Below are 22,191 nucleotides of genomic sequence, written 5' to 3' on the forward strand. Positions count from 1 at the left end.
GGCTAGTTCGGACACGAACCATTAGCATGGACGCAAACCATGTGCGGTTACCGAGCGATACGACGTAGTTGAGTTGCACTTTCTCAGGCGGCGCGTCGGAAAATGCAACACAGCCTTTATATAGCGAACGAAACAAACGACAGTGCGAGGTTTGGATAGATGAAGTGCAATAAAAACGAACAGACTTGACGCAGGTACTTGATAATAAGTTATCAGGTGTTCGCCGATAAAGCGCTGGCGCCATTTCTTTAGGTGTCGACCTGGATTCCCGTCTCTAATATTCTTCCATTCAAATTGTAATTTCAGCAGGTAATCGGGAAATTCAGATTAACGAAATTAACCAGCTCTACTCCATCTGCTCTGTATTTTCACATTAATCGCTATACATTCATTTGAGAGCCACACAATAATATCCCTCGACTAATTCGACGAACGTAATAGGATGAACAGGTATAGAGGTAACATGTCAGCAGTACCAGAGAGAAACGTATAATTTCGAAGCGCATAATCAGATGCAAATAATCCTGTTATGTATTGATATGCAGCTCCGACTAGATACGTAACGAGTGTGTAATCAGAATGCAAATATAGCTGCAATCGCAGACACACAGGTGCGACGATAATAAACAGACGTGCCCCCGGCGAGAGCCTTCCTTCGGATTTCATCCGCTGACAGTCGCGCGGAGAGGGCTCGAGGACGCTAAAATTCGTCAAGTTTCATATAATTCGTAAGTAGATTTAACTCAAGTGGAATTTTTTCGCGCGGTGCGAATCGCGCGCAGGTGTGCGTGCACGGGCCGCGCGCGTATATAGGCACGTGTGTGCGCTGCCGCGTTTCGTGTCGCGCCTCCTTCTCCCTACCCGCCGCCCCCCCTCTATCGCGCGCGTTACATCGCCGACGTCCCTCTCTCCCCCTCCCCCGCCCACCCGCTCCCTCCTCCCCCAACCGTCCATCGCGGCATCGCGCCCAGCCGTCGTTCCCGTACCCCGATGTCGCGCACCTTGATTTCGTGATTCGTCGCGCACAGCGCACCTCTACGGCTCGCACGGGCATGAGACAGGCCGCATCGCAGCAGGTACGTTGTCCGCGTGCGTGGATGGACGCGCACCGGATTTCGTTTCTCTCCTCTTTCGTCGTTCCGCGAATTCCGCGCGCTCTCTCCCTCCGTTATCTCGTTCGCGTCGAAGACGCGGACGGTCCGCGCCGCCCGCCGGACGGAGGTCCGTCCGAGTCTCGCGCGTGGAACGTCCGGGGCGATCGCCCCCGCGCCCGTGAGGACGACGCCCGATCGAGCCGGGACTTCCGGGAGTGAGGATCCGCCGCCGCGCGACCACTCGACGGCGATCGCGCGATCGGATTCCTCGTCGTCATTCCCGCGGCCGGAACGCTCCACGTGAAAATGACAGTCTCGCGTCTCGCGGGAGTCGCGGGTTCCATGTTCACGTTCCGGGGACACTCCCTTTTAGTCGAGCTAAATAGGCGGTGCGCGCGTGCCGACGAGCGCCGATGAGTGCCGATTAAGCGCGCCGCTAATTAGCTGACGAGCCTGAAAATTGAGAGTACGAAACGTCGGCCTTTATCAGACCGTATCTACGATCGCGATTCATCTCCGTCAATATTTTCGCGCTGTTTATACATACTTGCTGTTCTTACATTCTGTAAATAATATATTTAATCCTTAAATGTGCAATTTTTTGTTCTTTTAAATTTTATATAAATCAGGACTGATTAAGGAATCCTAAGAAATATTTAAAAGATTCTTCTTTACTAATTTGAACCTTTTTAACTCTTGCAGCCCTTTCTTATCCTTTTTGTCCTAGTGGACGATCGATGAAGTACATGCAGAGAAGGCCCTTTACATGCAAAGCCGCGTGGTTTCAATTCGAACAGAGTACACGGAGCATCGACAAGACGCTTTGCATATATACTAAAAATTGCGCATTTAAGGATTAAAATTGATAAATCTATTCCATAATGTAATATAAACAAATAATTATCCCTGAAATTCTTATATGCACATTATTTTCCGCAGTCATGAGTTCCGAAGATACAACTGACAATGCGTCGGCACTGGCGGCAGCAAATTCCTCTGGCGTGGCCGCGGAGACGAGGACGTGGGTCCAATTTGAGGAGGAGGCAGATTCGAAGGTGGCTACCGCCGGCGCCGAGAGAAAAGCCACCAACAGTAGCGCACCCGCCGTGATAAAGCCCGAGTCAGTTACCGTGCAGGTCGACAAAATCGGCAAGAGCATCGACCCGCCTGATATTAACGATAAGAGAACCAATGAGTATAGAGGTGCTGTGATAGCAACCGAATCCGTCCAGATTAACTTAGATAGATCAGGTTTAAGTCGTTCCATCACGTCCGAGACGCCGGATCTCAAGTTGCCGTCCGACGTTCGAGCGTCGACGGAGGCCAAGAGCGCCTCTCTGAAGACCATCGATCTGCGGGACGTGTCCAACGGGAGAAACGCGCCGAGCAACGTTATCAGTACGTCGATCGGAAACATCAGACAGGGTTTCGCCAACGGCGACACCATCGTTACTCTCCTGCCAGTGAATACTAGGTGGCCGTGGATCACCCCGGCCAGATTCAGGCCGGAATTGGTGCCGGAGGAATTGATGGCGCAGGGATTAACCGTACGTATAAATTTATCATATCTATTTTCCCCCTTCGATGGCGCTACGGCCCGAGTCGGGGCTTGACCTCGTAATCTCGGTATAATTGCGATTTTTATGAGAAGGGTTGTGAGCTTCTTATCCTCTACGGAGCATCGAACTTTGATTTAGAACAATTTATTGTTGTTTTCTTTCCTTTTAGAGATAGCGATTTGTTTATCTTTAATTATATTGGGATTAATTTTATGTTTCGGATATTTTGTTTTCATCACGGTGAACTCGAATGTTTTTTCACTCGAAATTCCTAGTGTCGTGTGTATTTTTTGAGTATGCGGGGCGACATTTTCGATAATCAAACTCCAGAACTTTTGTTTGACAAGCGTCAAACGCGATTGCTTCAGCATCAATGTATTTAGCAACTTATTACATGATATTACTTTAATATATGTCATAATTTTATTTTTATTAATATAAAATTCTCTCACCTATCATATTTAAGCGTATAATAACATTGTATACATATTTATGAATTTGATGGGATAGATTTAGTAGATCTTCGATCCACTTTTATCATACTCTACGTATGTACAAATTATAAGATGCAGTTTGAAATATTAAAATATTTAATATAGAAATATTAGCTCGCGCACTTTCTTTTATGCTTTCTAAAGGAATAAAGTGATCAGCAGTTTAATGAAATAGATGTATTGCAGCTTACAGTGGAAGATTACGTTCACATAATGGAGTTACTTGTGAACGATGTACGCTTCAATATGTATAACATTTGCTACAAGAGGATTCTCGTCCTTTGGATATTTACCGCCTTCGTTGTGCTGCTTGGTCTATTGTTCTCCGGTGTGACTGGCCTCACTTTGTTCGGACTCGGTGTTATGTGGTTAGTCCTGAATGCAGCCGCAATATTCTTCTGCATGTTCATCAAGATAAAGCTCAATCACAACCTTGAGAAATGTATGGCTCAAGTTAACAAACATTTATTAAGGCATAAAATATTGCTGGGATTGGACGACAGAGGGAAGATATCCTGCCATAAAGTCAACCTGTGTTTTATATACTTTGATACTACAGATTGCGTTGTAAGTGAAGCTTTTATCGGGGTATAATTCAATATAGTTCATTTTTTAATATAAAATTTGACATAAAAGAATATTTGAGTTAAAAAATATTCACGTGAACACGAAGTAACGCTATTTTCCTGTATTATAATTTTTAACTATTTACACATGTATGTATCCGTAAGAAACTAATATAATGGCTCATTTTGTGACTACAGAAAAAGCTACAGGAAGTAATAGAACGGGAAGAACGCGAAGGTAGAGTAATTGGTGGCGATGATGCAAGCGATTTAAGTCGACAACGAGAATTACAACAGCGTATGGACATCGATGACAGTGACATTGTTATACAAGGCAGCACCACTACAAGAATCTCTCGTAAACAGGTAAATCGCATGATCTTACTAATTTTTTTGGCTAAATTACTTTTTATATTTCGTATATGCTTTTGATTTTATTTCAATTAACAAAAATTTTTTTATCAAATTATTTTGTTGTGCGTTAATATTTTGAATATTTTATTAATTGGGCTAAATATTGAAGAGCTAAATATAAAAACGCTATTCCTTCATTATAAATCAATGTGACAATATGTGAAATAAGGCAAAAAGTTGCAGCTTTACTTCCGTTCTTTTTAGTTGGCTACATTAGTGTTTTTCTGTCTTCTTCCAAAGAGTGTAAACATATACTTGTTTTGTTTTAAATATAAGTACAGAATGTAGATAAAAAGAATTTTTATTCGTGACATTGGAAACACCCTTAGCTCTTCAATATATGAGCCTAACGTGCTATATAAATTCGGCTTACGCGCGAGATTCGACGTTACTGACTGCAATAAGTTATATTAAATGTTTTTATTGTGCATTGCATTAAACTACCAGGGTAAAAATGAACAAGTATTCTGCCGTTACGTGCAACGTTGGGCGAAGGATTACTTGCGTCGACGTTTGGATTGGACAGTTGACGAGGAGGGTGGAAATCCTTCTTCGCCGCGTCATTTAGCGTCTGCTCTGTGTCCTTGTCAATATATAGAGGAATGGTTACGTAATAAGCCACGCGTTCAGGGCAGAGACTTTTGTCCTAGATGGAGTAGCTTTCTTAGAGACAGAGGCATTTGAGAGATACGATTGTTCAATGCTGCTTATAAAAAAGATATACATGCGGTTTCACAATTGCTCGTGCACGAAGGTTTTATTGAATTCTTGAGATTCAAGGAGAGGAATTGAATTCTCTCGAATGCGCATCACTATAAATATAAATAGCTTCCAAAGAAAACTGCTATATACTTTTATCGATTTGCAAATAACTTAAGTCGTAATCTTTTGTTTAAGATTAATTTTGTGTTTAACATAAAAGTGGCCATCTTTTTATTGATATAAAAATGAGCTAAAACGCACAATATATGAGCAGCTTTTTAATTTAAATTAGACATTTGTTGCGTGCTATAAAAATTTTAAAAAAATTTTATTATAAATTTTATTGAAACTAATTTTTAATATGCTTACGAGCATAGTGATGTAGTTATTCTACATCTTGATCATTGTTTCTTATTATTGTATTTGTTATATTATTTTAGGAATTACGTTTATTGATTTTATATCATTTATATGCGTTTAATTTTAAAATATTTTGAATGTACTTAACATTTTATCCAGAAATATCAAAACTAACTAGTACCTACATGATAAGTAGCAATCTGACTCAAAGATTGAGATTAATATAATTATGGAGCTATATGGAGAATAGAGCAGAATCGTTTTTCGTTTTCAGATCAAGACTCGTATTTACATTCCGTTTAACGCTAAATGTGGTGTTTATACACACGTTTTACTTATATAAGATAAAAATTTATGTAAAGATCACATGCCACCACATTTAACGTTAAAATTAAAGATAGATCTGTGGCTTAATATAATCCATAGAGATAGAAAGCAATGGATATATTTCAGCATTCCAGCAAATTGTTTCCTTTGAGAAGCAAACAGTATTCAGAAAACTTTTTAGGGCTGTGTTTATCAAGCCTTCTCATTTATTCTGACAAATGTTTTAGCAGTAGTCTCCTCTTTTTATCAGTACTTTTTAGTCCTAATTATATTTAACGATCTTGATCTTGATAAAATATATTATTATACATATATATATAATATATATATATATATGATATTATGAAAGACAAATATACCTGTAAAATGGTGAACAAATAATTTGGTAACACGCATTTTATATACAACAAAACACTTATGACAAAAATTTATTATCAACTATAATGTCAGAGACATATCATTAGACAATTATTATTTACGCGAACTATACTATTGAAGGACATTATTTATGCATATCAGTTCTCAATAATTATATATATGATAAAGATATATAACATTTAACTTGTACTTAAACTTTGACTTAAACAAATTTGAGAATTTCTTGACAGAAAATTGAAAGAGAAAAAGGTGTGTGGAAGAGAAACCACACATTATTATTTCGCGCCAGGCGAAGGGTTCTACTGAATGATGATGGTGTGTGTTGACAGGAACGGGCGGAGTTGCTGTTGCTGAGGTATGCGTCTCGATGGGCACGTCACTTCGTGCGACGCAGACTTGATCTGGTTATAGACTCGCAGGAACGTGATAGAGGCGTTACGGGTCTGTCTGTTTCACCGCGCCATTGTGTCTCCGCCCGTTGCCCTTGTCAATTCATTGAGGACCATCTTAAACACAAGCCGAGAGGCAAGTTGACGTTACGTAAATTGTTTCTAATGCCGGACTTTACTAGATGACTGCCAATAGAGACTGATATCACTTTTTTTAAAAAGGGCACTTTAGAATCATACGATAAAAATTTTGGAGAAAGAACCACGCTGATGTGTCTCTGACACTTTAAACGATTTAATGTTGTACAGTTATTTGTTACGCAATGACTAATTCAATCATACTTGTGAAAGTACGATGTTAATAGATTATAAGCGCAACGTAATGAATGATTACGTTATTGATATAGTATTGCAGTATAATTATTTGTGGTTTTAGTATTTTGTTTAAATTGTACTATTTTATCGTTACATAGCAGTAATGGAATGCAATTTAATGGGATGGGAAATTTATGCACCGAAAATTATCATACCGTAAAAATACGAGATAATCGTGCAATATTTTTATTAATATAAAATATATATTCTATTCGAGTAAAATTTGTTGAAACGATCGTTGAGACTATCTATCTTTATTATGTCACATTCCACGTGCTGGTAATTTATTGAAAAATTAATGCATTCACACAATGCATTTAAAGATAGACGTTAATGTATCGTGAAAAATGTTTCTTACACTATATCTGTTATTATTTAGAATTTCATTATATGTGTGCTTTCTATATATTATTTTATATATATATTCACATATCATGGTCTTTATATCTAGCTTTGCTTTTACTTGCACTACAATCTTTGTGAAATTTTTTACGATATTGGTAGATATCAATATCGATTTTTTTTTTAATTTCACACGCAATTAGCAATTACGCTTGATCGCGTCATTAAATAACATGTCAAATCATATATATATTATATACATCGTATCATATGTGTTATATGATAATACGTGATAATACTTCGCAGCTTCCAAAATATAATTTTAAGGAATACTGAAAATAAAGAAGAAATTGTGTCTCGATCATACTTTTCAGATCTTAAATCGCATAGCGTTGAAACATTGAGCTAAGTTGAGCTAAAGTAAACGAAATTGTTCACCATTTTAGAAGGTAAAATTTGTTTTCCACAATTTGAAAGTTAACGTTATTATTTGTCTTTTTCCTAAGGCGCGCATAACTTGCGTTTGTTTATTTCTGACTAATATAATTTAATTAAAGATTTTATCATTACTTAAGATTGGGAGTTCCCTCTTCACAGGGAGTAATAGTATGATAAGAACTAAACACTCTGTCGAACTGCACTATCGTACTCGATATACTGTTCGTCGTGTTTATCTCGTTTCTGTTTCCGCTTTAAAAGAAATTTTTTTCGAGTCTATTACATTTGCCATAGGTCTGAGGTAAAGCACCAATTCTTTTAAAAGTATTTATACTAAAAACAGGGTATATTACAGGGGATATACAGATATTATATCAGAGTGAGCTCGACAAATGTGTATTGTTTGATCATAAAAATGAATCCCACAAGACAATAAAATCTAACAATTATTTAATGTTAATGTTTTAAGAATATTTTGGGATTTCTTTAGGCTAAGCATTATTCATATTCGGTCTATTTTCTTTAGTGCAATCGTACATGTACTATTGTAAAGAGCAGCTAATCACGATGAAATTATTATTCAATAATAGTCAACAAAGTGATTCACTCAGTTATGTTATAAGTACTGCTACACAAATTAGTGATACATTGTAGGCATCACACTGTCGTGCGCGCGCGCACGCACGCGATTTTAAATGTATTAGATATACACGAGACATCAAATTTGTTATATCACTTATATCCGTCCTAAAATCTGCATAGCTGTAAGTCGTAGTTAAGATGTAATATACTTTTATATTGTGTTTACAGAGTACTTATTGCAGAATCCACTACAAAATTATAATTGTACAGAACCGCCGATTCCTATATATAAACTGTAAAGCACTTTTATATGATTGTTAAAAATGTTGTGGAATAAAAATATATACATATGTCTATTCTTTAACATGCCGTGTATTTTTATGAGAAAACAGTAAATCGATGATTAAACATTAATCTTTGACTACGTTTACACGTATAACATCGATGTTATAACTTTGGCGTAAAACGGGCCGTGTAAACGTAGTCTCTATCTTCGCAATCTTGGAGCTCGTATTAACTTTTGTGTAATATGTATTAATATGTAACTAACATACTAATCTTGAGGGATTCCTTGCATGCAGCCGGACGGAAGATGATGAATCTCAGTATATTACCTCATCCGCATATCATCAGCACGTAATAATAATCTCTAATATTATGTAAGTACATTAATTAAGTTTTAAAAAACACATTCACTAGTGAATACAGTTTTAATTGAATAAAACCCAAGAAATTTTGTATTAATATCAGAACGTGAAACACAATTGTAAATATAATACGCTTTTTTTCAAATTCTAACACAACTAAATTGATTGCTAAACTCGGTTGCACTTAACATACCAGGGGAAAAATTGAATTCTAAATTTAGATGCACTTTGACTAGATGGATAATTTTTTTCTTGCACAACGATATCCAATTTGCTGAAAGGTTTGTGCGTGTCGCGTGATTATCAAGAAGAATTCTATTGCTATTGTTACTTCATTAATTTTATGTCCAATTATTTTCTGCCTTGCATGTCTGATCACAGTGATCACTTGGGAATTTGCGTGCACATCTAATAATTGTTTGAAATAATAAAAAAGGGAAAAAATACTTAAAACACTACAAAACACTCCTATTTAGCTGCCTCATCCTGATAGTTTCAGCATTCAGCTCCTCTACACATATGTCTATTTTATTTTTTTCGAGTCTTAAGTATAGATAAAAAAAATACTACCAACATATTAAAAATTGATTTTTTTTTAATTTGAAAATATCCTTTATTGACCATTATGTTACGACTCTATATTTTAAACGTTATATGCGTATCCTGATATCTAGAAAATTAAATTTAAGTACTGTCATATATTTGACTATAAATTGACGTTTTTGTTGTCTGACTGATACATTTTGTATATAAGCCTATGTGTAATACGTATAAATTTAGTGAAGAAAGCCGTATGTCAGGATACGCATTGCGTTTGCATCTTTGTTATTATTAATACATATTAATCTATCGACGTGACTTTTCCAGGGTATCCACCAGGATTTACGTGGTGTGCCTACCTTAGTGAACCTGTGAGCCGATTTGATATGGTACCAAGTTTCTCCCATTAGTTTCCCTTACAGATCGTGTTGATATAATATCGTTTCCTTTACATTTATAGAGAGCTATATATCATAAAACAAGACATACCGTTACATGTACAAAGAAAGCTATTTGCGCGTTAATTTTAATTGTATACCTTCGTTGGCGCATTTTTTTTAGAATAGCTATTTAAGCGAAAGTTTATATTGTTATCAGATTTTATAAACCTATATATTTTTTATAACTATATTCTTTGATATCAGCAATAACTAATCTGTTTTTGAGCTTCTGATCATTTTTTTAATATTATCTTTAATATATTGCTCAATGGCATACAGTGTTTTAGTGGTTTAAATTATCGGTTAAAACTGCTTGATCTCTTATTCGGAAACTATTCGCAGAAATAATGAAATAATTTTCTGAAATAGTTGTGCGCACGATACAGTATTATGAGGTATAAATATCGTTAATCGTACCAATATATTTTTGTTGTATATAATTAAGAATTAATATAATTATGTGTAAAGATAGCCGCACATTTAACAGGCAACACTCGATAATCTCTCTCATTCAAAGAGTTATAAAAAAAATGTCAAACGAAGAGTGTGCCGTTTCGTAAGAAAACTATAATACGAGCTATAGAAAACATTTAAAAAATATACAATAAAAATGTATAATTCTCACCTTTTTTATCATGTTATTCGATCAAGTAAAACATACAGTGCAATTTTTATCTAAAACAATTTTTGATAACTCTGAATAACTGAGGACTATCGTACGGTTCCTTTTAATTGGGCTATTTCGCATATCTTTAATACATAAAGATACAATGTAAGAGTAACCCGTAAGTTTTTACACGCAGGAGGCGAGAGCAAATCATAAATCTTTATAAATGTTATCCATAAATGTGATAATTATAATTATCGTAGCATCGTGCTACAAGTAGTGCTAGATGTTAAGTTGTTATTGTGCCTTGTCATAAATTTCGTTGAAATTGTTCTATGAAATACGAACCATTTAATAGCGTATCAATCTGTGTAACCATATACTGTTCAGTGTACCAATACGTATGAGCGTACGCAAACGCGTATCAGTGTTAAGAACATAAGAAGATTATTGACAAAGATTTTATCATTAAATATTTATTATACACGACATTACGGATATATTTATTTAATGTACTTTATACAAGATATTGGCGAATGTTTTTTTAAAAATCACAGACATGAATCAAATTTACATTGAATTATTAATTCAAAAATATTTTCTATGTAACAGATGAATTCGTCTACTTACTTTAAATAAGCAGAAGTTCTAAGGAGCTCCAGATAAAGATACAAATAGAAACATTATTGACTAAAGATTGACAATGGCCAAAATTTTGTGGAATAAATTATATAATCGTTTTAGCGTAGTTTCTCGATTCGAGATGACAAATTAATTGTTGAAACTCAATACCGCCATGTGACTAGCATACCCTCGCAAATATGAATTTATTTCTCCCATTATGTTACCAGAGCGGCTTGCGCCTGCTTCCTAATATCGTCCGCAAGCCTCTTTATCTCTTCATTGTCTGCGAGCATTTGTTGTCCCTCTTTCTTCAAAGTACATTCCAGCTGCTTCAATTGCTGTTTGGTATTCAAATAGGTTTTCACTTTTTTGTATATATCGTCAGAGTTGTTAGTACCCGTCGGACCGTAGGTTTCCTTTTTGCACAAATCACCTGAAATTACATTCATAAGAATATTGAACGAATGAACGAATGATTCGGCTATCAAATGTGAAATATAAAGAGAAATTAAACGCGGGTTCCTAAGTCAAGTGTTCACGAGAGAAGACTTTAAAATGAGCAACTGTATACAGTGTTTTTACACAGCTAACCCAACATGAATATCGCAAATGTTTACTTATGATTTTGAACGCTACGTCGTCCACCACGGCTCTGTCCAGGTCCTCCAGCATGTGTTTATGGTCTGGAATGTGGGGCCTCGGTGGCAAACTGTTTTTCTTGTTGGTGAACATTATCGTGTCAATAATGATACAAGGATCAAAATGCCAGTTTTATCCTTTACTTTTAATCCCGTTCTATTTAATGAAGATGATTGTAGGTTCGTTCCTAACTGTTCCTGCTGTATCACTATGGAAAATATCCACTAAACTGATTGAACTACTGAAGCAAAATCAATCAGACAGACAGACGTTAGACGTTGTTGATCTTCGTGGTGTAGAAACAGTGCAACAATTCAGTGGACCTGTTCTCTATTGTTGAATCTTTTACACTTTTCTCCTTTTCTTTCCAACGTCTTAAATATACACTTATCTCGTTTTAAGTGCAGAAAGCGTAACACAGTGCAGCTGCGAAGAACTCAGGAGTCTCAGCAGGACGAGGACAGTACCGAAGTGACACGGGTCGAAGTGATAGAACAATTTCGTATTTAGCGAAGGAAATCAGAAAATCTACATAAAAACGTGCGTAATCAGTTTAATAACTTGATTTTTATTGATTACCAAAATCATCGATGAGATTAAAACGTTTAGAACGTTAATGTAGAAGAATTTAGTTTGCTTGCGTCTTATCCACGTGGTTCGTCTGTACATTATTTCGTTAATTGCGTCATATTAACTTAAATTTTCTTTCTAGATGCCGTCTGTAACGTTAAAAGATGTGGACCAGCAGAAATTCGTGAAGGCCTTTGCAGCCTTTCTGAAAAAGTAAGGAATATAAATGGAATAATTAGAATCTAACCTATAAGTATACAACTCCCTAAAATTGGAAGCACTCCAAACAAGAAAAATGAGCAGAATAAATTAGAATCTAATTTAATTCATCTCGCACTTGCGAGTATGTCTAATTTAAACTTGCATAATCTAATATTTCATTAATTTTTGTCATTTAAAATTATTATTTATTATTTCTTATTCAGCGCTCCAAGATATGTAGTTATATTTGACGTTGTATATTTGTAAAAATTTTAGGACTGGCAAGATGCGCGTGCCAGAATGGGTGGACATCGTAAAGACAGCCAAATTCAAAGAGTTGGCACCCTATGACCCCGACTGGTACTATATAAGGTGTGCAGCCTTAGTGCGTCACATTTACATTCGCAGTCCCATTGGAGTCGGCGCGGTCACGAAGATCTTTGGTGGACGCAAACGTAACGGCACTCATCCCAGCCACTTCTGTCGATCGGCCGGCGGCGTCGCGCGCAAAGCGCTCCAGAGCCTGGAGCAGCTGAAGCTCATTGAGAAGGCACCTCTCGGTGGACGCAAGCTGACCAGTCAGGGTCGCAGGGATCTGGATCGTATCGCTGCGCAAGTTAAAGCCAAGAGCAAAAAACAGCTTAAGCTTCAAGAAGCAATTGTGATTTAATATTCTTCCTCTGTAATAAAATAAAAAAAAAATGTAAAAAATCTCTAAACTTTGTTCACTAGATATACCCAACTGCATATAATTTTATCGCTTTGACAAAATCTATTGAATAATATCCAAGAATTAAAAGTTAAAGTTTGTCAGGATGCGTATTTTACCTGGATAAAAATTGCAGGGCAAGCAGGTTTAGAAAAATGTCCCGTGCAGTATCACAGCACAAATAAAAGGCATATACTTTTTTTAAAATAAAATGTAATTAATCGTTTATATAAGTTTGCATTCACACACGAGAAAAGTTTCACCCTGAGGTTTTCATACAATGGAACGTGTTACATGTTTATTATTATTACAAATTACAAATTAATGTAAAGTATTACAGGACAATGATCGCTGCCATAAACTTGCTTCCTTATAATATTATCGCACACTTTATTTTTGATCCGTTCTGATATCAAGAAATAGTCTAGTCGCCTATGCATAAAAAATTTTAATTATTAATAATTTCTTAGATCTATTCAATTATAATCAATGATGTAAAACATTACGATTTATATAACACATTATATATATGTATGTATACACATCACAATTATACAAAGGAAAGAGCTTCAAAAAATAACTCGTATACTTACCATCCAATATCTTTACCGCGTGAATTGGCAAAATACGACCAGAATGTATATGCACCCTCTGTTTCGGGATATAATAATCTGAAGGTATCAACAAATCCGGCAGCTAAAAAGTCGGTCATATCATCTCGTTCTTCTTTAGTAAAACCAGCATTTTTATTGTTTGTTTTGGGATTCTTTAAATCTGGAAATCAATAATATTAAGTTAATGTTAATTCCACTATTTCTATTTTGTTCCATTCACATTTACGAATTACTGATACTTCATGTTTAAAAAATTAAAGTGAAATGAATCTGACACTGATACTCTACCAATTTCTTGATGAGCTACATTCATGTCGCCGCATATGATAACAGGCTTCTTTTGATCTAATTCCTCAATCCATTTCTTGAATGCTTTATTCCATTCCAATCTTTTTGGTAATGTCACCAACTTCTGTCCGGCATTTGGCACATCTGTTACATTATGTTCTATTATTAAATATTGAAGTAATATTTTTTTGGCCAAATTAGAGATATTGCATTATAGAGAAGGTATCATGTAATATATTGAGTTGCATGTAGGTATAGTTCAATTTTTATGATTATAGGATATTAAGGAGTTTATCTTCAGAGACCTATTAAGGTGTAACTTACAAACATTAATCACAAAAAACTCTGGGAACTCCGCCGTGATCATTCTGCCTTCGCTGTCAAAGGTAGAATCATTTAAACCGTATTTCACAGAAATCGGCTTTTCCTTGCTAAACAAAGCGACTCCACAATAACCTGATTTTTTACCTATCAAAGCACATTTATTAATCACGTGATTTGCGTATGCGCGCAGCACAAGTTTTTTAAAAAATATATCTTACTGTCAAGAAAATAGTGATGATATCCTGACAATTTGACTTCATCTGGCATCTTATCCTTGTCGCATTTGGTTTCTTGCAAAGCAATTATATCTGGATCTTCTTTTACAATATAGTCAGCTCCATGTTTCTGATTAAACACATAAATACAGAAGGATCGTTACAAGTACAATACATTAATTCACAAAAAGATGTATTTTAACAGTAAATGTACTTTGATAACAGCCCGGACCCCAGAAACATTCCAAGTACAGATCTTCAGATTATACTTCTTTCCTTCCTCGTTTAACTTCGTACATCCAAAATCTATCTCATCCAAGTTCGTATCCGTTTTATTTAGCATCTGCTTGGGTTCATTCTTCGCCTTCTTCGCGGTAGATGAATCACCTTTGTCGGCGCTTTTTAATCCCTTCGAATCGGTTTTCAGCCTCTTTGGGGTAGGTTCATCGTTTGTATCATTCGCACGTTTTTTAACTGAAGCTCCATTTTCATTTAATTTTTCTGTTTTCTTACCAGGTTTAGCTTTGGGAGAATCAACCTAAATTCAAGGAAAAAACCGATATATGTACAGCCTGCTACTTAATGTACAAAACTACGAATGCAAGCGACATAACTATCTGATGGACAATTAAACGTACATTTTTTTTTTTTTAGATAATATCAATTATGTCACGCTATACAAGAGAATATTTTTTATACTTTAATAAGTTTGTAATTAAAAGATTCAATTGTACATTATCAAACTCACATACAAAAATATTAAATGCAACATTTGCTTATACGCTTGTAGAGTACATAATTAATCATGTGTACATACCTTTGCTTTATTAAGACGCTTTCGTGGCATGCTGAGGCCCTGCTCTTTGCGAAGAGAGAATACTAAGGAAGACACAACGATACAAACAGTATTAGTGTTTAATGGCTGTCGAATTCTATCAACGCTACTAAATAATCTTTCAAAACCCGATAAAATCAATATTGCAAGTGGAACATCCCAATGATGTATATATTTATCAGTTATTCACAACAATGTCAAATAAACACGTCAGTACGATTTGTATAACTGAAAGTTCAATTTCCGGAGCTCTTGGCTTCGTCGCCGGAAATAATAAACGTGAAATCGTTACTGCGTCACAGGTAACATCACAGTTATAAAAGATTTCATTGTCTGTCCCCGATCGATAAATACAAACACATAGCCTAGTCGTGGCGTCTAACCGGGTCTAACCGTCCTAACCGATTCTCCCGGTCTTCCGGCTCGCAACCTGACCGAATCGCGATCGAAAGGACGACGTGGGACGAGTGGACAACGCTAGCTCGCTAATTTACGTGATACTTCTTTTTTTACAGACCTGAATAATTCCCGTACGTGTGACCGGAAGGGACGCAACGACGCGACTCAGCCTCCACAACTTAAAATTTAGTGCCATCCAGCATCCAGTAGTCCAGCACTAGGCGGGGGTACAGGGTACAGGGGGGTTCCAAACTCCCCTCTTGGAAAACTGATTTTCAGCTGTTGCTGACAACCGTTCACGACCCCGAAGATGGAAAGAGATACTTGTATTGGAAAAATAACACCTTTGCTCTTTATTAGTATTCGTGTCTCTTTTTGTGTATGTAAACTGCACTGCAGTAAACAACATTGTCAACAAAAAGTGTGATTACATCACTACATGATACAAAACATTACTTCCTGATGCTACTAATCTTTTTTTTATTTCTTTTTATATCTCATACTTTGTTTTCTTCTACATTTCATTTAATATTTAGGTTTTTTTTTATATCAATTATTCAACAAGATAATTAACTGCAGCTTATATGAATCAAGTTGCAAGATGCTATAAACTGAACTCTGCGGATATCATTTCGTTGCCATCGGTAGTACGAATTCGACTTCCTCTCACAATTTCATCTAAGATAAATAGAAATGTTGCAGGTAGCATTTTGTAGAGCTAAGTAAATGATCGAATGACGCAAGTGCTTACGAATTTTCTTTGAAATATAACATTCATATATTTTACAGGAGATTCATAGGAATGGGAATGTTATTGTCGAGTTACCTTTTCGGAAGATTTGAATAGTTATTTTAGAACTATTATTGCGACATAGTAATGATTATCTGGCATGTTATTAATTTGTTAGACATACTTTCCACCCGTTATTATAGCTATGAGATGTATCTAATTCATTCTATCTCGTTAGCGTCATTATTCGCGAAAGGCGTAGGAAAACCATCGTAAATTGATTTACAGATTATGAACATATACAATCGATTGCCAGTTGGATATGAATAACTAGGCATGTTCAAAGTTAAATAAACGTCGCGCGCGCTTCAATTAATCCAAGACTTTCATGTACGGCGTACTGAATAATCGCATGAGAATACTTTCCGGGTCTGGATCTCTAATATTTTCAGTAATAGTTTATTGTAAATCAAGTATATATAAAATAAACTTATAAAGATTGTACACTTAAATTACACGACGTCGCCGTCGCGTCAGAAACGGCCGGCTCTTCGCTTGTCGATCGCGACGACGGCGGTCTTCGGTATCCTCGAAGAGAGACTTTGGCGTTGCATCGTAAGGCAATCGCAACGATGAAAACCGTAAACACGAAATAGGACGTAAACATGGATGCACGAAACGTTCGCTTAAAAGGGAATGTATCTTAACGCGAATTAAATATCCTGGAATTCTCGATATTACTCCCTGATGTCGCGCCGTTGATGATATCGAGGAACCATAAGAACGCAAAATAACTTATAATGACACTGTGAAATCGAATATGTCATTTGTCATTTGTAGTAACGTTTCTGGAGTAAATCGAGATTTCAGGGCTCCTGATGTATTTACTGTAATTACATTGTATAACGTCACGATTGAAATATACACAGTTAAATCTAAAATACAAATCATATGGTACAAATTGCGCGATCGAATTTCTATCACCGATAGGTTTCGCCGCTAAGATTCACGTGACCGTGACCGAATGTTTCAATCTTCGCGCTCGACATTCGTTTTATCATCGCTCTGGGACTTGGGGGGACTGTTTCTTTCCAAGCAAGATTTCGTTGAAAATCTGTCGCGGATTGTTCGTATAATTGTTGTAAAACAAAGCACTTGTACAGGCACGTTCAGTGTAAGTACTAATATCAATAGCCTCGCGTAACAAACACTTTAACGTTGTACGTCTGCAGTTATGTAATAGAAAAATCCTCAAGGCCAATTAACAATCGGAAATCGACGTAGAACGGGCCGTATCTATGTACGCCTCATTCGTTTCCCTGAATAATGTATAAACAGAACTCTCTCACACATAATACGAGGCACATGCTGTGATATAATTTCGATCTGTCCATTTCTTCCAGCGTGATCCAAACGATCTTCATTTCTCGGATGCGTCGGGATGCTCCGTCTTGATATGATGGGTAAACGTGTACTGCGTCGTGAAGCGTTTCTTGCAATAAGGGCACTGATATGGCATCACGGGATGTGCGGATCTCAAATGCGCCACGGCTAGATCCCTCAACACGAACGGTGACTGGCATACACCGCACCGATACCTTAAAAAAAAAATAATAATAAGTATGTCGCACAGAATTAGACTTTTCAGAATAACACACAACATTTTTCCAAGTTTGAAACATCTCTTTACCCGTTGACGGTTTTAATGAGAGTCCGTTTAAGAGGTGGGGGGATACTCTGCTCGTTAATTTCAACCTTTGGCTCGATAGGAGACACGTATTCCAGCGTCTCCGGACGCAATTTTGGCATCGGTTCGTCATCCGCTACAACTTTAATCTCGGGTGTCTGCGTCTGTAAAACATAACGTTGCCACATAATATATGCCGTTATCGCGAATAATGTGCGGTTAGAGTCGTGCGGTGTTATCCGTTACGTACCGTACTGCCGCGCATGTACTCGGCGTGCATTTTCAAGTGTGCGTTTCGCGACTGCGAGCTCATGAAAGTCGCGTCACATTTGGAGCACTTGTACGTCTTGTTGGCAACGTGAGACGGCGTCTTCTGCCGAGACTTCACGGCGACTTTCTTTCCAAGCAGTGCTCCGCCCGTGCATTGGTGGGCGAGCAGCGTAACTTCTTTGAAAAAGATTTTATTACACTTCGCACAGTGATAGGTTTTATCCACCGTGTGCGTCTTTTGATGCGCCTTATCCATGAATGATTTGTTGCAAACAGCGGATGTGTACAGTGAGGCATTATCGAGCGTTAGGCGTTTATGACAAGCCTACCGATCAGGAGGTAGCTCGTGTTTAAAAAATGCAACGACAATGGATAATAATACGTAACAATAGTTTTGCCGGAAGTCTTACCTCGTGCTTTGATAGCTGCGACTGTTCCTTAAACGATTTTTTACATACATGACACATGTAACTTTTGTGGGAATTGTCCGAGTGCGTCTGCAGGTGCGTTAACATTGTCGTGTGGTCGCTGAACCATTGTGAGCAAATGCCGCATCTCGCCACGTTTTTATGTCCACTAGAAATACGTTTCGTTAGAGATTCATCGTCTACCGGGACGTCGTTCCTCTCCATTACCTGTGAATAAAAAAAGTGATCGTAACTTAAATCAGGAATTAAAAGTATCGTAACGACAAGTTCAATGTCTGAAACGCGAGTACTCAGAAATAAATATAAATAAATTCAAGGTAATAAATAAAAAAAAATCTATAAATTAGAGTATTGATCCAAGCAAACAATAATCTCTAATCACGAAGAGGAGAGAGATTGAACGAACCTCGGAGTAAGATTTTTTGGCACCGCGAGCTTCCCTTGCTTCTCTCGCTTCCCTCTCAGCGTTTAAGGCCTCCTCTTGCTCGACTGCCGACAAGGTCGGTGTCATTAGTGGTTGTTCATTATGCTCGGCTATTTTGTGTCCAGCCAGGCGTATAAGAAGTCCGAACGACCGGCCGCAAATGTTGCATTTGTGCTTCTTCGGTTCATGAGTGCGCATGTGATTCGACAATGCGCTCTGCTGGGTACATCTCTGTAATAGTAGACAATACAAAAATCATAAAGCATGTGAAACACGTAGGACTTCCATATAAAAATCTAATTGCGATTTCATTACCTTCCCGCAAGTAGGACACCTGAGAGATTTCACGTTTTCGTAGTACTGATCATCTCGTTTAATCTCTCTCGGTCGTTCCGCTATTTTTGTCACTATGGATTCCGAAGATGGCAATTTCTGCGTCACTATCGAGTTTGTTTGATGTAACTGAACGTGACTTTGATAAGATTCTACTGTAGGGAAAAATCTAAAAAACACGAATATATGTTTAAAATATTGAGAGAAGCAGCCTGTGAGAGACGAATGTATCTCTTAAAGTCGCAAATTACCTATTGCATAATGAACACCAGGTGTTACTTCCGATCTCGGTCGACTCGGCCAGGTGATCGCGCAATCTGTGCTGCTTCAGCATTTCCCAACGTACGAACTGCCGCTCGCACTGATCACAATCATTCAAGTTCCCCGTGAAATCCAGCTCGACCTTCAAATGGTTACTGGCTTCGTGTTTCGCTAAGAATTCGACAGACTCGAAGGATGCGGAGCACTTTCTACAGGTATACACACGCGGACAGTGCAACTGCATGTGCTTCATTAGACTGTCCTTCGTTCTGGAAATTTATAAATTTTTGTTACCAAGCGAATCCACGACGAGAGCGTTGTTACAGAGCACGTACCTGTAATAACTGTTGCAAGGTGCACACCACCATTCGGAAGTTAACTTCGTTACGGACTGCAGTTGCTGATGATTGTTCATCGTCAGACTGCCGGTCAGTACCTGTTCCAGAATACTCGTTCGTTTCTCTTCCTTTTTGACTTGATAGTCCAATTTGGGAGCTCTCGCTCCTTCCATATCGGACTCCGCTTTTATTTGTATATCCATGCCAAACATCTCCGACAGTTTGCGCTTCTTGTTCAACGTCTCACTAAAGGCGGTTTCGGCACTCAAAATTGGGTCCATATTCATCTCCTTGATCTCCACCTCGCATGGCAATTCGGACAAGGTCTCCATGCAGGCATCCTGGATAACCTGATTGATCGGTGTCGCCGAGTCGTCGAAGGGCAGGGTAGCTGACAAAGGAACTAACGGCGGCGGAGCTCTAGACTTCTCCTTGCAGAGCTGTACCTGGCGTTTGAAATAGCAACGGTTAAAGAAGGCATCTGCTCTGCAAATTGATTCTCTTTGCAATAAAACATTTGCGATTATCTCTCCGAAGATCCCAGTCAATACAGAGCATCACAGTTACATTATATCAATGTTATAATTTTGGTGCAACATGTGCTATCAAATTGTAAGGCAAATAAAGGCAGGACGCCAGTGTTAAAACGAGAATATATAATACAAAAAAACATGTGCTATTATATCACATTTAGTTTGTTGCAAAATTATAACATAAAGTAATTTATCTTCTGTGTTGACTGGGACAGATTATAGTTTGACGAACCTGGCAAGGATCCGACGAGTTCTTCATCGCGTCGAGGTATATCTGGGCGGACTCCGTTTGCTTGTGCCTCAGCAAGACGGCCTGCATGCCCCTGTAGACGTTCAGGCAGTACTGCCTGAACTCGTACGCGTCGTCCAACCTGGCCGCGCAGAACTGGCAGATCTGCTTCGGCAGTGGATCGGTCTTGTACACGAGCACGGGCAGGCAGGCGCGCAGCTTCTCCACCACCCTGCGCTGCATACCCTCGTCGCCGAAGATGGGCAGCATCTCGTTCCTCTCCTCCGAGCACAATCGGCAGACCCTGTCCCACTTGCTGCCCGCGGCCATCGTGTAGAAATTCACGTTCATCGCGAAGGGAAGGTGAGGAGCTCAGGAGCCACGCCGTTCCCCGTCGGAGACCCCGAGACTCCGCGATCCGCGAATTGGAGGTTAGCCGACGAACCGCGCCGTGCGCGACGCTGGCATGACGGCCGGGGGGGACGGGGGGCGCGCTCGCGCGGGCATGCCCTGGCGAGTGGCGACGTTCGCGCGGGAAGAAACGCGAGGAGCACGCGCGCACCTGGCACCTGGTCCGAGGAATCGAGCGGCTAGCGGCTACTTCGCTTTCACCTTCCTTCTTCGCTCAGCCTTCTCGCCTCCTCGGTGAACGCCAGTGAACGCAACGGAGCAACGGAGCTGCGCGAACCCGAACCGGTTCCACGCGCGTGGAGGAGCGCGCGCACGCTCGCTCGCCGTTCACCGACGTCCCGTGGACATCCCGCCCCACGAAGGCGAGGAAGAAGGCAAGGTCGTGCTGGCGTCGTCCTAGCGCTCGCGAGACTCTCGCGCGGGGCCGTTCGCATCAGGGCTCCTCCTCGCCATGCGTCATGCGGAGTATGCGGACGCCACTCGCCACTCGGCTGACTCGGCCACTCTTCGCTTCGGCTTCGCCAGCTCTCCTCAGCCTCTTCCACTCCTTCCTCCCTTCTCTCTCTTTCTCTCTCTCTCTCTCTCTCTTCGGCGTTGCTGTTGCTCGGGCCCCGAGCCTGCTCGAATCGGAGCTCGGAGCCGCCGTCGCCGTCTGCGGATAAGCGAGAAATGGGACACCTTCTCGCGACAGCCGTTTTAGGATCGTGACGTCAACGACGACAAGCGAGACGACAGGCGAGATCCTCCGTGCGATTCTCTCTGATCCTCTCGCCAGAAAGCTAGCAGCCACCACCTTAGACCTAGGATATGACCTTCATCCGGTTGTCTTCTTCTGAAATCCGAGATCTCGGCTGTTCCGACGGGGTGACGGCCAA

General features: G+C 38.8%; 5 protein-coding genes across 16 annotated transcripts; 2 read left to right on the top strand and 3 right to left on the bottom strand.

Moving 5' to 3' along the window:
• Positions 1 to 121: 121 nt before the first annotated feature.
• LOC139811360 (transmembrane protein 268) lies at positions 122 to 10,743 on the top strand. 9 transcript variants are annotated; one of them, XM_071775616.1, is made up of 7 exons: positions 122 to 194; positions 307 to 728; positions 2,034 to 2,641; positions 3,334 to 3,714; positions 3,912 to 4,079; positions 6,224 to 6,419; positions 9,535 to 10,743. In XM_071775616.1, exons 3-7 carry the CDS (start codon positions 2,036 to 2,038, stop codon positions 9,615 to 9,617), a joined length of 1,434 nt encoding a protein of 477 aa, XP_071631717.1. In that variant the 5' UTR covers positions 122 to 194; positions 307 to 728; positions 2,034 to 2,035; the 3' UTR covers positions 9,618 to 10,743. The 9 variants fall into 9 exon arrangements, 8 of the variants coding, with proteins under 8 accessions (XP_071631717.1, XP_071631718.1, XP_071631721.1 ...); XM_071775617.1 differs by having other exon boundaries at positions 186 to 458; positions 546 to 728; XM_071775619.1 differs by lacking the exons at positions 122 to 194; positions 307 to 728 and adding exons at positions 917 to 1,076; positions 8,602 to 8,679.
• On the bottom strand, positions 10,715 to 11,831 carry LOC139811369 (uncharacterized). The gene is made up of 2 exons (XM_071775633.1): positions 11,496 to 11,831; positions 10,715 to 11,311 (listed from the first exon to the last, which is right to left on the bottom strand). Exons 1-2 carry the CDS (start codon positions 11,608 to 11,610, stop codon positions 11,094 to 11,096), a joined length of 333 nt encoding a protein of 110 aa, XP_071631734.1. The 5' UTR covers positions 11,611 to 11,831; the 3' UTR covers positions 10,715 to 11,093.
• A 69-nt stretch (positions 11,832 to 11,900) lies between these two features.
• Positions 11,901 to 12,999, top strand: LOC139811367 (small ribosomal subunit protein eS19A-like). Its single transcript, XM_071775631.1, has 3 exons — positions 11,901 to 12,057; positions 12,230 to 12,300; positions 12,565 to 12,999. The coding sequence occupies exons 2-3, from the start codon at positions 12,230 to 12,232 to the stop codon at positions 12,956 to 12,958; spliced, it is 465 nt and encodes a 154-aa protein (XP_071631732.1). The 5' UTR covers positions 11,901 to 12,057; the 3' UTR covers positions 12,959 to 12,999.
• A 191-nt stretch (positions 13,000 to 13,190) lies between these two features.
• On the bottom strand, positions 13,191 to 16,467 carry Rrp1 (Recombination repair protein 1). Of its 4 annotated transcripts, XM_071775623.1 has the most exons (9): positions 15,791 to 16,467; positions 15,256 to 15,317; positions 14,952 to 14,976; positions 14,653 to 14,868; positions 14,442 to 14,568; positions 14,224 to 14,367; positions 13,900 to 14,043; positions 13,591 to 13,771; positions 13,191 to 13,429 (listed from the first exon to the last, which is right to left on the bottom strand). In XM_071775623.1, exons 1-9 carry the CDS (start codon positions 15,866 to 15,868, stop codon positions 13,312 to 13,314), a joined length of 1,095 nt encoding a protein of 364 aa, XP_071631724.1. In that variant the 5' UTR covers positions 15,869 to 16,467; the 3' UTR covers positions 13,191 to 13,311. The 4 variants fall into 4 exon arrangements, with proteins under 4 accessions (XP_071631724.1, XP_071631725.1, XP_071631726.1 ...); XM_071775624.1 differs by lacking the exon at positions 15,791 to 16,467 and adding an exon at positions 15,657 to 15,752 and having other exon boundaries at positions 14,653 to 14,976; XM_071775625.1 differs by lacking the exon at positions 15,791 to 16,467 and adding an exon at positions 15,676 to 15,694 and having other exon boundaries at positions 14,653 to 14,976.
• A 375-nt stretch (positions 16,468 to 16,842) lies between these two features.
• Positions 16,843 to 22,176, bottom strand: LOC139811359 (uncharacterized). Its single transcript, XM_071775613.1, has 9 exons — positions 20,909 to 22,176; positions 20,141 to 20,589; positions 19,796 to 20,074; positions 19,527 to 19,713; positions 19,194 to 19,442; positions 18,770 to 18,994; positions 18,340 to 18,684; positions 18,093 to 18,253; positions 16,843 to 18,000 (listed from the first exon to the last, which is right to left on the bottom strand). Exons 1-9 carry the CDS (start codon positions 21,254 to 21,256, stop codon positions 17,823 to 17,825), a joined length of 2,421 nt encoding a protein of 806 aa, XP_071631714.1. The 5' UTR covers positions 21,257 to 22,176; the 3' UTR covers positions 16,843 to 17,822.
• Positions 22,177 to 22,191: the final 15 nt, after the last annotated feature.

This window comes from Temnothorax longispinosus, chromosome 4, assembly GCF_030848805.1.
Source record: "Temnothorax longispinosus isolate EJ_2023e chromosome 4, Tlon_JGU_v1, whole genome shotgun sequence".
Classification (NCBI taxonomy): domain Eukaryota; kingdom Metazoa; phylum Arthropoda; class Insecta; order Hymenoptera; family Formicidae; genus Temnothorax; species Temnothorax longispinosus.

What these genes read in the sequence shown, in the direction of transcription:
- LOC139811360 (XM_071775616.1), top strand. Translation starts at nt 2,036, where the DNA reads ATGAGTTCCGAAGATACAACTGACAATGCGTCGGCACTGGCGGCAGCA. An exon ending in TTGATACTACAGATTGCGTT is followed by an intron (nt 3,715 to 3,911) that starts GTAAGTGAAGCT and finishes TTGTGACTACAG; the next exon opens with AAAAAGCTACAGGAAGTAAT. An exon ending in TCTTAAACACAAGCCGAGAG is followed by an intron (nt 6,420 to 9,534) that starts GCAAGTTGACGT and finishes TGACTTTTCCAG; the next exon opens with GGTATCCACCAGGATTTACG.
- LOC139811369 (XM_071775633.1), bottom strand. Translation starts at nt 11,610, where the DNA reads ATGTTCACCAACAAGAAAAACAGTTTGCCACCGAGGCCCCACATTCCA. An exon ending in CGTAGCGTTCAAAATCATAA is followed by an intron (nt 11,312 to 11,495) that starts GTAAACATTTGC and finishes ATGTAATTTCAG; the next exon opens with GTGATTTGTGCAAAAAGGAA.
- LOC139811367 (XM_071775631.1), top strand. Translation starts at nt 12,230, where the DNA reads ATGCCGTCTGTAACGTTAAAAGATGTGGACCAGCAGAAATTCGTGAAG. An exon ending in TTTGCAGCCTTTCTGAAAAA is followed by an intron (nt 12,301 to 12,564) that starts GTAAGGAATATA and finishes TAAAAATTTTAG; the next exon opens with GACTGGCAAGATGCGCGTGC.
- Rrp1 (XM_071775622.1), bottom strand. An exon ending in GGGTCCGGGCTGTTATCAAA is followed by an intron (nt 14,569 to 14,652) that starts GTACATTTACTG and finishes GTGTTTAATCAG; the next exon opens with AAACATGGAGCTGACTATAT. An exon ending in GTTTTTTGTGATTAATGTTT is followed by an intron (nt 14,044 to 14,223) that starts GTAAGTTACACC and finishes ATAATGTAACAG; the next exon opens with ATGTGCCAAATGCCGGACAG.
- LOC139811359 (XM_071775613.1), bottom strand. Translation starts at nt 21,256, where the DNA reads ATGAACGTGAATTTCTACACGATGGCCGCGGGCAGCAAGTGGGACAGG. An exon ending in CCTTGCAACAGTTATTACAG is followed by an intron (nt 20,075 to 20,140) that starts GTACGTGCTCTG and finishes ATAAATTTCCAG; the next exon opens with AACGAAGGACAGTCTAATGA. An exon ending in CTCATTAAAACCGTCAACGG is followed by an intron (nt 18,001 to 18,092) that starts GTAAAGAGATGT and finishes TTTTTTTTTAAG; the next exon opens with GTATCGGTGCGGTGTATGCC.